This window comes from Aphelocoma coerulescens, chromosome 1 (genome assembly GCF_041296385.1).
Source record: "Aphelocoma coerulescens isolate FSJ_1873_10779 chromosome 1, UR_Acoe_1.0, whole genome shotgun sequence".
Lineage (NCBI taxonomy): Eukaryota > Metazoa > Chordata > Aves > Passeriformes > Corvidae > Aphelocoma > Aphelocoma coerulescens.
The window spans coordinates 39799843-39815355 of record NC_091013.1 but is presented as its reverse complement, the minus strand read 5'-3'; the positions used below and the strand labels follow the sequence as shown (position 1 = coordinate 39815355).

General features: G+C 39.8%; 1 protein-coding gene across 2 annotated transcripts in view; it reads left to right on the top strand.

The window, feature by feature from the left end:
* Positions 1-15513, top strand: part of PCCA (propionyl-CoA carboxylase subunit alpha) — a 271576-nt gene that overhangs the window by 133025 nt on the left and 123038 nt on the right. For both annotated transcript variants that reach the window (XM_069007866.1, XM_069007874.1), the window contains exons 17-18: positions 282-392; positions 10655-10757. In XM_069007866.1, the coding sequence (XP_068863967.1) occupies positions 282-392; positions 10655-10757 (214 nt within the window). The remainder of the gene's footprint in view (positions 1-281; positions 393-10654; positions 10758-15513) is intronic.

Below are 15513 nucleotides of genomic sequence, written 5' to 3'. Positions count from 1 at the left end.
CTTGCTGTCCTTAACTCAACTAGGTGTTTGAATTAGGCTTGATGAGATGAAAATTTAGATTGTTTACTTTATAATTAAACTGAGTGTTTAAAAGGGTGTGTCTTGAGGCAGGAGTGAAACAAAACTGGTAAATCTGCATTGATTACATCAGTACTGTGGTATCTAAGTTGTGAACAAGTATTTCTTCCAGAAAGAGTTCATATTTTTATAAGTCCTTCCCTACTGTAATTTGTGATTAATGTCACCTGATTTTGTATTGATTTGTTTTTTTTTGTTTTCAGGTGTGGCTCACAATATTTCTTTACTGCGAGAAGTGATTGTCCATCCACGCTTTGTTCGAGGAGACATCAGCACTAAATTCCTTCCTGAAGTCTATCCTGATGGTTTTAAAGGTTTGTTCCATTTGGAAATGTTTCTTTTCTTGAGTGGTGTTGTTTTTGATTATTGTTCCTTTATATTTTCAGACTGACATATTCCCCAGTCTTTACTTTTTCTTCAAATATATCTGTGTATACCCACAATTAGAGTTTTTAAATAATGCATAAAATTGAAATAGCTAATTTTTTTATCTTCAAGAAGGCAAAATACGTATTTCTAGTGATAAAATAGTAAATTAAATACACCCAAAGTCAAGAAAAACCGTTTGTAGGTGATATGAAATATGTAAAATAAACATCAATTCAGTTCTGCTGTGCTATCATACTTCATTACAGACAGACTGTTAACTATAGTAAGATAAGATTTCTTTTTACTCAGCACTGTTGCTTCTTCAGTAAGTTGGTGTAGCACCTCTAGAATTGCCTTTTGGCACCGTTTGTTTTAACTGTAGCCTTGTCTGAGGATCTGGCATTTTATCAGAGTATTTCAGTACCCTGGTCTTAATACTCATTAGACACAGTAATGGGCATCATTTTGAAATTGTTAACTCATACACTATGTTAACATAAACACAAATGCAATTAAATTTCTTTACAACATCCTAAACTACTCAATTTCAAAAATGTTTACCAACGGTTGCTAGAAAAATGTAAAAAACCAAATAGATTGATTTCCTTTCACAAGTATCAGGTTTTGAAAGGTTGACTTCTCTCAGCTAATCTGCTGTAGATGCTTTCTTGGCCTGTGTGGTCAGAGACTCAGTTCTTCCATACAGGTCTCTCACCTCAGCTGGCATTCATCAGGCAGAACATCTTCCTTATTTAAAAAAAGACAGTATTTATAGTTCATCATTCATGGGTCCTTTAGGAATCCCGTGGAGATTCCTTTTCCCCCATTCATCACTAATCCAGTGTGGCAGAATCCTAATCCCACTTTGGAGGCAGCACTGCCAGATTGGCAGTCACTGGATGTGACTGGCACCTTGCCAAATTCTAGTCTCATTAAGGAGCAGAACAGATTTTTCTTACCTCAGGACTCAGTGTGTGAGTGTGTGGATGACTATTCTTTGCACCAGAACCACTTGATATCATGATGTCATTGACAACTCTGTGTGTGATACTGTCCTGCATGTGGGATTAATGCATCCTGCTTGTTCCTGGCTCCTGACTGAGACCCCAGGAACAGGTGTTAGCCACCTTGAGTGGTAGCGGGCTTGTGATGCTTCAAGCTGAAAAGTTCCTTTGTTGTCTTTGCTAGGGGGTACTTAGCTAATCTTTGGGTAACTCAGCTGGCTTTCATCCTGCAGAGATTCCAGGGTACTCTGATCATCTGCTCCTGAAGCTGCTCTTGAAGGCTTGGTGCTGCTGTAGCTGGTCTTTCTCCCTTCCCTGACACTTGAATACAGAATCTCATGTCTTGTCTCTCTGATGTTTCTGGGACTATTCAGTCCTTTGCCTGAGTAGATCCAGATCTCTAAACCACCATGAAACCTGCATTTTTTTACTGTTGCTGCTTTTATTGGGGTAGTTTTTTTGTAAGTTCCTGGGTTGATTTAGCTTGTGAAGGAATCTGGTGAACTTCAGTAGATGTGCAAAGTGAGTGGCAGACTGGGAATGGGGAGAGGGGAATGGAGGAAAAAGGCAAGGATGCAAGATGTTGGAGTCCCAGTAACATATTGTGAGAAGGCAGCCGCCTCACCTGGCACACAGCTGGGAACAATAAAAACATAAACCAAACAGTAGGATTATATTAACAGATTCTTAAAGATATGCTTTTGCTCTGGACACCAGAAGACGCAAGAACAGATATTGTGGCAGTTCATAATAGAAACTAATGACTGGCACATGTGAAATTCCTAGACTATGTTCCTGCTGTATGAAAAGTCTTGCTCATCTCCTTCCATGTATCAAACAAAAGCACACATTAGCCTTCTTAATGATAAATAAAGGAACATATTATGGTACTGTACTTCAGATCAAGAATACTTACTCATGAATACTGATTAAAAGCTCACCAAAGTAATTGAGAAACCTTTTAATGATGTAGTTTGCACTGGATCAAACCCTTCATGCTTAAAAAAAAATTGATTACTTGAATTTGCAGATAGCTTTTTAAGTACCCATTGAAAAATGTTTCTGCAAATCCAAGGACTCAAATGGGAACTGCTGAATGCAAGCAAGGATGGTGGTCAGATGACAGGTAGAAGCTCAGGAAGAGAAGCAAAGACAAAAATTAACTTACGTGTAATTTCTTTAATCACTTCAACTAACTTTTTAATATAAATACCCAAGGTAAACTTTGCTAGGAGGATTTGGAAATTAAGTAGTTTCATATATCTTACTATTGCTTATAGAAGATGAATAGCTGTTAAAAAAGAGCTGTGACAATCTGAAAAATCAGAGCAATGTATAGCCAACATGGATCTGGAAATACGTAGAAATGTGTGCTGTTGTTAACAGTAGGAATCCATACCAGAAGTGTTTTAAATTTGGAAAACTTAAGAAATAGAAACGTTTCAATAGAGATGTATGTAAAGGTAATGCTCAAGCACAATCCATTATTTCTTTTGTAAACTGCACAATTGCCACTGGTGCTCTACACTGATGGTAAGTAATGAATGTCAGCTGTGTTCTCTCTGGTGACTGCATGAAGTACTGGCCCATTTCTTCTGTGCATTTTTCTTCAAGAATAAATATCGAGTCTTACTTAAGAGTAAAATAAGAGATGCTTTGTTTTCCAGTCTCATTTTATGAGTTCCATTATAAATCCTTTATTAGAAGACCTTTACTCTGTTAAGAAAAAGTGAATTATTAAATGTATCTTGGCTACTTTTCCATTAACCTGTGTGATGCCCTCTTCAAATTACATATAGAATGGGCATGTTCAGTAATTTTCATGATTAGAGTTTAACTCTATCTCCCCATCTTTAAGTAAACATTCACTATCAGAAGAAATTTGTTCATTGCAAGTTATTTTAAAATAATAGCTGTGCCAAAAGTAACCTTGTGCAGAGTTTGATTAGTGTGGGAAAGCAGCTGCTGTCATGCCACTTTTTTGTCCATGTGAAGGATGGCTGGCTGGAATGCTGGCTGGCAGTAGGTTGTTGCTCTGAGCATACATGTATGTTTTGGGAGGCGTGTAGATCTGAGGGTGGGTGCAGGAACACTGATTAGGTCAGGTGACACTAGTACACCTGTGTTAGAGTGGCCTCCAAGCACTTTGCTTGCAGAATAAAAATGTTTGCCAACCATGCAGGAGTCAGATATACTGTTCTACTACAGCTTCCCAAACAACCTGGGAAGCCTCTGTACTTCCTAATCTGCCTGATGAGAAAGACATTTACTATGTATTATCCCTATTTTATAGGCACAGAAAGTGTATCTCTATTTTCACAAAGATCCAAGAGGAGTCTTGGACAAAGAACAAATTAAACTCAAGGATCTTTAGGTTAGTACCCTGTTTATGGGATTAGTCATTGCGGTTCAGACTATCTCACAGTTAATGTTTTCGTGGTTTTTGTTTAAAATATTGAGTTTTTCTTGATGTTCCACTCTTCCTGGTTATTAAATGATGTCTCAAATCAGTCAGTCTCTTTGGGAGACACATGCTGTGCCAGTGAAAGATGGGGCATTTTCCAGGAGAATATCATAAAAGTCATCCCAAAATACATGAGGGAAAAGAAACAGAAAAGGAATCATTTACTTTCCCTCTTCTGGCATGTTTGCCTCATTTGAATGGAGAGGAAAATCAGAAATTCTGATGGACAATCCTTTATATTTTTAATGCAGAAAGGAATAAAGAGGAAGTCATTTTCCTCTGAAATGGCATATTGGCTCCAGAGACTGTGTGAGGTGAAAGGCCTTTAGACATGTTGTGTTTATCACAATCATGTGGGTTGGATGAAATGATTACTCTGCTTAATACTTACTAAATAATCTCTGGAATACTGTGTCCAGTTTTAACCTCCTCATGCACGTAAGAAAGGTGGCAATAAGCTTGAGTAAGTCTAGTGAAGAGCCACAAGGGTGGTACTGGGGTTGGAATAGATGACCCGTAAGGAGCAGCTGGGAGAACCAGTCTTGTTTTTCCTGGGAGTGAGAAAGCTTAAAGTGGGCCTAAGGACAGCCTTCTAGGACCTTGGAGGGGTTCCCAAGAACATGAAGCCAGGCTCTTCGATGAGTTGCACAGCAGCACAGCAAGAGTCAGGGGTCAGAAATTGGAGATTTTAAAGGTCTCACTGCACAAACCTCTGAGCAACCTATTCTGAATTTGATGTTGAGATTGCTTGGTGGGGAGGGGTTTATTCACACTGAATAAACTAAGGAACTTTAAAGGTCCCTTCAACCTCAGTCATGCCATGATTCTGAGCAAAGGTGCTTTTTAGGTGAATTGGGACTGCAGCTAAGACTTAAATTTAGGTCTGGAGGCTTTTGCTATTATTTGGAGGGGGGAATGCAGCTTCCCCTCTCACTGTTAGAAGGTGGACGATGCTTGCTGCTAATTCCATTCATTTTCTCTGCATTGGAATATAATATTAGTTTTAACTTTGTGAAGCTACTGGATTATAAAGGTTGACTTAACAGTTTGCTTTCTTCTTTCTGGCATCTGAGGCTAAAAAACCACTTCTTAGTCTGTCACTACTCTTCCTTTATAATTCAGAATAGTAGAGGCTTCCTTTCTGTATACTATAGCATCCATCTTAGAAGTGGGTGTGAGTTCTCTGAGACACACTTCTTCACTACTCTGAATAGTTTGAGATTGCTTATGCTTATGCCTGTCTCTTACCATGACTGTTTGTGTGGAGCAAAGCTGTGCTCGCCTTCACAAGAAATTAAACCATTTAATAACATTCAACTTTGTTTTCTGCCTCAACCTACTTGGTATATGTGCCATCTGTAATGGTTAACTTCAAAATCCACTAGGAAAAACTTGAGCTAAAACAGAACCTAGGAATGTTATAAACTTTGCCTACATTGGTCTTGATCTGAATGATGCATTGTACTTTTTATCTTACCCATTATGCTTTTAATTTTTATTCTTCCTGATAAGAAAACAATCACTCTTCAAGTATTAAATAACTGCCTGGGGCACATAACCAGGGCTTGTTTGTTTTGGTTTTTTTTCCCCCTGTAATTGATAGTAGGAAACACGTTTCTAGGACAAAATGCAAATGAGACTGTTATAGGAAAAATGACCTTTTATGTAATTTAATTTGAAGTTGGTTATGTAAAGTAATTGCATGAACCTTTTTGACTCAGCTTGGGGGATACTGAGATAATATTGATTTAAGCAATCATAACATCAGGGAAATGAGAGAGAAATATTTTTTTTCTTGTCTTCCTTCCGACCAGGGTTCTGCCATTTAGTAGTAATAGATGTGTGCAGTTGAGTTTTAAATAATATGAACAACACTGCTTCCACTTCTTTAGTTATGACTTAATTTTATAACTATTCTTCCTGTTGTGCATTCACCTTACGTAATTCAGCTGATAATTCAGTGATAATGCAGAAGTATATCCTAGGTTAAGCAGAGAGATTTGGCAGCTACCAGTTCCATGTTTTATTGTGGAGGTGAAATTTCTGTGTAGGCCAGGAGTCTGCAGTGATGAGAGCAGGGAAGACCAATGGTGTAACTTCCTATATTGGGAGTTGGAGGACCTTTGCTACTTACTCATTTCATTCCCTTTCAAGGAATCACTTGGACAACTGCTCCAGAGGTAGCTTTGTTAAACTTCAAATCAATCTGTATGGTGAACGTTAAAGGCTGTGTTGTTATATCTGATGGTGAATATTAATTTATTCCTCAAGACAGACCACTGAAATCCTGAGGAGTAGCTTCTGAAGTGAAATAATCCTTGATGGGAAACAAAAGTATTACTATCTGGAACATTTGTGTATTTCCAAAGATAGTAATGTAATTGTAACTTTGACTTCAAAGCTGTTTAGAATTCAGCTGAGCATAGCAGCAAAGCAAAAGCAGACAGCAAGTGAAGTGGGACTGGAGTTCAGCGAAATAAGGCAGTACTGACAGCAGTCTGTCCTGTGTAATAAAGGTAAATTGCCATCCTTAGGAGGCAGCCTTTAATCAAACTTCTGAGGTAGGCCTCCAAAGTTATGCTAAGGACATTCCGTGGTAGGGTTGGATGTTTATTGCCAGAGACCAAAACCTAATTTTGGTATGTTCCTGTTAACAGTTTATATTATCTCCCAGAAGTCCTCCTTTGAATACTACAGCATAACTGGTTTTCTGCTTGCCACGTCTGTGACACAACTGGTGTAAATAGTGAAAAATGGATAAATATTTTTTTTTTCATGTTCGTAGTCATGAAGCAATGAGTGTGACTCTTGATCAGTTGTTAACCTGTTTCAACTTATTGACCTTTGTTTGCTGTTTGGAGTTTGATTTTTGTTGAAGATACGGGGAGAAAATAGTTTTTGTGGCACAGCAAGCAAAAAAGACGTTATTTCATCCAAGATGGAGGTCATGCAATAAAACCTTTGACATGGGATCTTTCTAATTTTACCTTGTTCCTTTATTTGAGTTGATTCTAACAGCGTGTGTTGAAGCAGGTGGGAACATGCAGTTTTGGTCACACAGTCTTGTCATGAGTGTTGGCTGGGGGACTGAAAGGCAAAGGTTTTAGGGCAGGTTTGTGATGTGCCTTTAGCTGAGACATGTAAACAAATCATCAGTTTTAGATTCGGTGTTTTGAAAAAGCAATCTCAGAGTTTCTTCACTGTGTGTAAACAACTGGAAAATTGGCACATTTCAGGTCTGGATAATTGATGTTATTGCAATGTATAATTACATAAGGCTTATATATATATATATATATATATATAATGTGTGTGTATATGTACAAATAGTACAGAAGTTAAGTGTTTTTTGAATTTTGCCTTACAATCAGTTTTTCTGGTGACTGGCAAAGGAAGAATTGAGTTTGTTTCTGAAGCCAGGTTCTCAACCTTTCAGCATTTCTGCATGTGTTTGTTGAAGTGAAGACAGTTTCCATTTCAAGGCAGATAAAAAAAATAAACACTGAGCAAAGGAACTTGCAGTAATATTCAGCCAGAATATGTTAATGTGGACTAAATTAAAAAGAGATCGATGCAGATTTTCTGACTTTTGTTATTTTTAAATTTACATTTTTTGGCCTGAGACAACTTCTTTGTACTGTTAGCTGGACTTTATTGAATGTATTTCCATCACTGTGGCATGACTGCATTTCTGAGGTGGACTCAAAGTAGCCTCTTTACCTAACCCTGTTTAATATGCCCAGTGGAATGATGGGATCCGTGCAACAGACATCCTGTTTTGAAATTGTGGCTTTGTTACTGTAGAGTCTGCTCCAGTCCTTTACAGCAGCCTCCATTCTGGATTTTCTTGAGGATCTCATTAGTCTTTTGTGCTGCTCATAGAAATTGTCAGTGGCTAGTAACCAGTACTGGGGAATGTGAATTTACATTACATAGCACTGAGATGATGGGAGGGAGATATAGAAGGGGTCTGTGTAACTATTTGTCTGCTGCAGGACTGGAAGCAAATATACCCCCCTGGGCAGAGTTCCTCTGGGAGACACAGCCTTCTGAAGCTCTTCCCCCATCCTTTCATGTGAAATCTGTGCTTGTTCTGGATGATTGCATTTGCTATGATATGTACACATAAAGCACTTTTTGAGAGCTGTGTTGTAACTGAATTCAGCAGTCTTTCAGTCTCAACCTTTCTTTTAACTTTATTGTGTAATCCTCCTCCCTTGCTTGTTAGACACTCTTGCTTTCACTTGTGCAAAATCTCTTTCTGAAGGATAAAGTTTGCCTCTTTTCTTCATGACAATTCAGTTTTGCAGTTCTTGTCCTGTTTTATGTCAATTTTAACTTCCTCCCCCTGCCTTGTGGACCAAGTACTTTGTCCTTGTGCTCACTCTCACAGAATCATATCAGTGCTTGGGTTTCAAGGGATCTTAAAAATCACCTGGTTCCAACCTCCCTGCCATGGGCAGGGATACCTTCCACTAGACCAAATTGTACAAGCACCATCCATTTTGGGACTTCCAGGAATGGAGCATCAGCCCCTGGGCAACCTGTTTCAGTGCCGCACCACCCACACAGTAAAGGACTTCTTCTTAATGTCTAATCTAAACCTGCTCTCTTTTAGTTTGACTCTATTCCCCCTTGTCCTTTCACTACATGCTCTTGTAAATATTCTCACTCCATCTTTCTGGCAGGCGTCTTTCCGGCACTGGACAGCTGCAGTTAGGTCACCCTGAAGCCTTCTCTTTTCCAGGCTGTATTGGTTTTGCTTGGCCTGGTTTTTGGTAGTGGAGGGGCCACAGAGGTGGCTCCTATGAGAACCTCCAGGAAGTTTCCACCATGTCCGGCAGAGCCGATAGCTCTGAAGATGGACATGCTGCTGGCCCAAACTGGGCCAGTGAGAGAGGTTGGTAACATCTCTGTGATGACATATTTAAGAAGAAAGTAAGTCACAAGTCACAAGATTTTGAATTCTAGTCAGAGAAGAGGAGGAGGTGAGAACATGTGAGGGAAAACAACATGACAGCATCAAGGTGAGGGAAGAAGGAGGAGGAGGAGGTGCTCCAGGCACCGGAGCCGAGGTTCCTCTGCAGGCCGTGGTGCCGACCATGGTGAAGCAGCTGTGCCCCTGCAGCCCATGGGGGGATCCATGGGGGATGCAGAGATCCACCCACAGCCCATGCGGGAGGTGCCCGTGCCGGAGCGCGTGGATGCCTGGAGGAGGCTGTGATCCAGTGAAGACCCAGTGGAGAGAGAGAAGGCCCTTGCTTCCAGGCTGGAGCAGCCTATCCTTGGAGGACTGCACCCCATGGAATGAGACACCCATGGTGCAGCAGTTTGGGAGGGCTGCGTGCCCGTGGGAGGGGCTCACGCTGCAGCAGGAGTGGTGAGGCTGCTGCTCGTGAGAATGGACCCACGCCAGGGAAGTTCACGGAGAACTGTGTCCCGTGGGAGAGACCCCACGGCCTCACAGGGGAAGACTTCTCTCCCAGAGCCGCAGAAGGAAATAATGGTGATAGACTGAACCCCCATGCCCTGTCTCCCTGTGCTGTCAGTGGAAAGGAGGGAGGGGCTGGGGAGAAAATGGTGGTTTTAAGGGCTTATTTTATTTCTCATTATCTTCCTCTGATTCTGTCAGCAATAAATTCACTTTGTAACTTTAAGTTAAGCCTGTTTTGCCCTTGAAGTGTTTTTTTTTTTCTTGGTCCTTATCTCAACTAATGAAGCCTTTGTTAATTTTTCCCCTCTCTCATCTGCTCAGCTGTGGCAGGGGAGGATGAGCAAGCAACTCTTGTGGGTGCCTGGCGTCGGGCCAGTGTCAAACCATGGCACAGGCTGAACAATCCCAGTTCTCTTGGCCGTTCCTCATAGGAGAGGTGCTCCATTTCTCTATTCATCTTGATGGCCCTTCTCTGGAATCTCACATCATTCTTGGCCACGTATTTGCCACCTTTTCATACCAAATCTATGTTGTGTGATTTCTGACCTAAAGATGAGCAGAGCAGAGTTCTGGCACTTTGCTCTTTTAGCCTGTTGAATGGACAGTTGAGTCTCTATTTAACCTTCTCTATCTGGAACGAGCCCAGACTGGGAGAAAACCTGCTTCCAATCACCCCACTTGTGTCATTTTGCCGAATATTTATTAGGTTGCCTGCCTTCAGATTATAGACTGCTTTGAGCCACTTTGTTTCTGAAGTGTCAAACATGACTTTGACTCCATTAGTTGTGATCTAGCGATTACACAAATGACACTAAATGACCCAGGGCTGATGAGTAGCATTATCCCTATTTATTTTTTGGGTTTATACTGTTGCGCTGTCCCTTTTGTTGGGAAGATCTGTTGCCTTTGCCTCAGATAAATTACTGAGAGTGTTCTATATTTTGAATAAGTTCTAATGTACAGATGGATTCCTTACCAGCATGAGGCACAATATGTCAACCGGTGACATTTCAGTAATGAAAACAAGATGCTGCAGCATCATTCAGTTTCCTTTCTTTCAGTTGTCAAATTGTTTTTAACAGAGATACCAGTGTTAGCAGTTGGGCTGATTTGTATGAAAACATGCAATTTAAACTCTGAAACTCAGAGCGTCTGCTATGCTATGCCTCGTCTTAATTTAGAGGAAAAAATGTAGCTTTCATGTGTAAGGACAGAGCATTGTCTTTACTGGTAGTTGTTACTTTTTGTGTCTGTGTTGGTCTGTGGTATCTAATTTTTTTTTTTAACTTCTTTTTTGAAAACTAGGACACAAGCTGACAGATCTTGAAAGAAGAGAACTACTGGCAACAGCAGCGTCTTTGTATGTGGCTGAACAACTGAGATCACAGCGATTTCTAGGGACTCCAAGGTAAGTTCATTTCTAGGAACTCAGATGTGCTGATACATTTCTTTAATGGCATCTTCTCATGCACAAGAATAACTGGTGAGAAACTGCATGGTTTCTTAATATAGTCTGTTTTTTCTAAATTCAAATGAGCTGTGGCTTACATTTCCCTACTCGCACAAGTCGTACATGATTATTTTTATTCTAACTATTAGCAAACTAATAGGCGCAAAAATGTGTTACAAGCCCGTACAGTAATTAATGCACATCAGGAGTTTCATTAATGCAAAATGTTGCTGCATTAGTAACTAACCACAAATTGAGCATCACAAATTTCCCATGTGCCTGTTTGAAGCAATCTAAGCACTTTGGTACAATATGAATATTCAGCTACAGAGCTTTAAAGTATTGTAGATTTGTGAGTAATTTGCTACCTTGATGAAGAACCTTAATAGTTCAGAGTCTTAATTTTGAAAACACTTTCAGACTGTAAAGGTGGAAGGTAATTGGGGGAAGAATCCACACCTTTCTTGAAGTATGGGGTTTTTTGGGTGCTTTTATACCCCCACTCCCCCATTTTTTTGAATAGTAGCCGCCAGTAAGCTAGTCAGTACTGTTAATTGACCAGCCATTGCAGTAGCCCATGTCAAAATGCTGATTCACTTCTTTGGCTTTTTGGAATGGTATGCTTTTTCCTCTAGGATGTCTAGATTTTCTTGTCCTCTGGCCCATCATTGTCAGTGCCAGGAGACCTTCTATTACAATTAACTGAATTTGTGAAGCTTGCTTGTATAGTTGGTGTTAGCAGTGGTTGTATACAGGGAATCCTGACTTCAGCATAACTCTCCTTGCCTCATGTTTTGTAACATAGGTGCATATATGTTTGTATGTGAGGGAAGTCATAGTGCAAGATAGACATTATTCACATTCCATACCAGTGGTTTGACAGTGTATTCTATTACTGATTTTACAGTGGTCAGGAATAAATCAAATGTGGTTTCAAGAAGTCTTTATTTTTATTTGTACCCACAAAGATAATTAGTACCATATGGTGTTAAAAAAAAAAAGAAAAAGAAAGAGACACTTAGGGCAAGCATAACAGCTTTGTAATGTATAGCATATGCAAGGCTGGGTCACTGCTTGCCTTATGCATCTATAGGGGAAAGTAAAGCACCTTTTTATTTCCTTCCAGGAGTTATATCCTTCATAGTGAATGGCATAAGGAGAAGAACAGACACTCAAAGGCCACTATTACCTAAAAAAAAGATGAATTGGGCATAATGAGGAGGAGCCTTGATTGTAGTTTTTACTGGCCAGCATAGGAAGTTAAGTAGCCTGGTACTGCTTGAGAGAAGCAATGGATTACTTTGTACTTAGAATAAGGGTAGGAATTGTTAATTTAAGCAGTGATTATCAAACTGCTATTGCATTCCCTGTTCTGATTTGAGGTTTTTTTTCCTCTTCCCTGTAAAATACTTTTACTAGCTAAAAAGAAAAGGAATCCAATTTTTGAACAGTCTTTTAATGTTTTGTTCCTATTGCAAGTACTTTTTTTTAGTACTAGGTGTCTGTGTATCTTAATAGAAAAGACATATGACTATTTTAACTCAGATAGCAGATATATAAATGAAGTATAGCATTGAGCAGTCAGACACGGTCATCCATCTCTTTTTGTTAGGGAAACAAATACACTTCTGCTTTGAAAAAAATTAACTCGTTTTTGGAGTGGTAGCCAAACACAGTCACAGGTATTCTTCTACCATGGGCAGAGAAGGCAGCCGAGTCTGGTTACATGAAAAAGACACATCTGTAAAACTAGATTAAGGCATGTTTTTTTGGATTTTAAATGGTGAAGCTAAGAAAACTTTTCAGTACAGGGAAGATCATTTTCTCTTGCCATGATTGGGTACTTATGAATCCTTCAGAAGTCAAGCCTTAGAATTTTCTCCAAGTGGTGGCTGTGTGGTTCTTACTGAATGTGTCATGGTTTCAATACATATATACTGTTAGATCTTCTTGCTTTAATGATAGCAAAGCTGCCTGTTTGAGGCCAAGTAAGGACAAGCTAATGCAAAAATGTATGCTGGTGAGTAACTTCTGAAGAAACTAAACCTGATAATGATACTCTTTTCCCAGAATCATACAGCTTGTTCAGAGGAAAAATTAAAGAAACAAAAGCAGAATGAGGTTGAAGGATTTTGCAGTGTCTTGGACAGTGTTCTTCATTCCTTAGAGCAGTTAGTGGACTCAGCCCTCCCTCTAGAGGGGACTGAGCACTGTGGAGCATACGATTTACTATAGTCCCATCAAGGATTCTTCACCATGTCGTTAACTTACTCAAACTGCATCTGACTTGTTTTTGAAGGTGTTCCATGTCATGGGTATTTTTTAATGGGCAGAGTTGTGGCCAGAGAAGAAGCACATCTTTATTAATAAGACTGCGCTCTGTTTGAAAAATACTCCTGAACAAAAAGTGCAGAGCAGGTACCTGTGCTACAACAAATCAAAAAGGCCAGTTGTAATCTTGGGTGTAATTTTCACTATGGCAGAACTGGGCATTTGGAATCTGTGTGAGTTTTAAATCTGTGTTGGAGGATGTGAGCGGACTAGACAGACTGCACACTCCAAAGTTGATCCGTAACATTCTCCTAAGGGTTTGGACAAGTACATTGATACATTGATCACCACCTACAGAATTTCAGCTCTCTGGAACTATTTATGTTGACAGCATTTTTTTTTGTCTATGTTGAAAGCAATTGAGCAATTCTTGTGCGAAAAACTACTGAAGAGTAGTATTTTAAAATCATGTGTTATTTCTTCTAAGCTTGTCACAGTTGTCAGACAGTTTTCTGCTAAATTTGAGTTATATGCTTATCTTTGCTTTTAATTTGTTTTCTTTTCCCTCTTGGGAGCCATATTTAGAATATGCATTCTTTTCACAACTGCAGGGGTGTTTAGGGTTCCCTTTTTTCCCTGTGATTTGTTCAGCTGATGATCAGGATTGTTATTCTAGTCAGATAGACAGAAAGTACCATGCTTGGAGCTCTTCACAGAAGCTCCAGCTTTCACTGTCAAGGTTACTGAGACTGTAATCAGATGAAGTGCAGCTGAGCCAGATGAAGGAATCTTGTTGCAGGCTGCTCCTCCCTTGCTCTCTCTTTCTTCCTCCTCCCCAGGTATGCAGGTGTGATTTTGTGTGTAGTTGCATTCCACTCTGGTTCTGCTAAAATGACCTATGTTAACATAGAAACTATTTAATAATAGTTTATTTTGGATCGCTCTGTCAGAAGCACAAGTGAAATTATTCTGGAAGAGCTACGAGAGTGGGAATGTGTGAGCTCATTAAAGGGATTCAGAGGTGGGCCTTAGCTCTGTGCCACAGATCAGACTAGTATCAGCCTCATGAGGGGGATTTCTCTATAATTGGCATTTGCTGGGATGTGACTGGAAAATGTGTATTTTGCAGTCCCCTGGGTGACTGAGTCATCAACTGTGAGGTTCTTGCTGGAACATGCTCTGATGACCAGCAAGCTGTTTCCACCTTTGGCACCCAGCTTCCTTCAGCTAGTTTCAGCCAACCTGACCTCTGTAGTGGCAGTCTTTGTTGCAGTAGGTTGTCTGGTGTTGAGGTTAATGCAGGCCACGAGCCTAGGGCTGGTTTGCCTTTCCTGTGTTCGAATAAATGGTGTTATGATTTGGGTGGAGCACCCACAGGTGAGTTTCCACTGTCTGTATTGTTATATAGTGCCCCATGCCTCATCAACAGTCTCCTAGGACTAACTTGCCAGCCCTTAGCTAGAACAGCTGTTGGAGATCTATGCATGCTCAGAGTTACAGGAATATAGGCATTTATTTTGGTGATGCAATCAAGTATTTAGAGCATTTTCTCTGTGTGTTTCTTTTTATTTTATCTGTTTTTTATTTAACCCATTTTCTTGGGAAAAATTGCATGTAGGATGGTTTGGTTTTTTGTGATTCTTTGTGGTTGTGGTGTTTTTTCAAGTGTTTCTGAAAGATGGTTTGCTAATGAAAGTGTTTGGTATTTTGTGAGCCACATACTAATGTGAATATTTCACTGTGATATCCAGATAATAGGGGCACATATTTCCTACAGGAAAGAGCCATGGATGATTAATGGTTCCTTCATTGTTCAGCTTTTAGTTATTTTACCTAGGACTTTTCCTACTTACTCCATCGTCCACTTCTGTGAAACTGGTGCCACCCACAGCTGCTGAACAGATTTACAGCATATAGTAAAAACCCCAAGGTCTTCTAGACAGAACTTGATCTTGTTTCAAGTGGAAACATATTTTGGCTGAAGTGAATCCAGCTTATTTTATGTCTGTTTGATGTAGTTAGCCTTTGAGACCAGAAATGATGTTGTACAGTTGAATCTTCACGTTTTGGCTTCAGGCTTGTTTTCATTAGAGGGCTGGGAGGGGAATAGGAGAGTGTCTCTCCAGGTGTGGCTACATCATGCTATCTCATGGGTCTACTAATGTGATGTTTATACTTCTAAACCCAATTGCCTACAGCACTTCCTATGTGTTGCTTGTGTTGGCTGCTAAGTGTATTTTCCTAATTTTTCTATGGGTTTTACCCTTTCATCATTTATGACTTGGAAAAAAACCAGTGAGGCTGAATGCCCATATTACCTGATACTACACACAAAAAGATGGTAACACACTGGAAAATGTTTTAAATTGCTAGCAAGAAAAAGAAAAACACTAAAGGTTTTTCTTACTTGTGTGTTTAATATAGAAGGGTTGGGAGTCTTGAG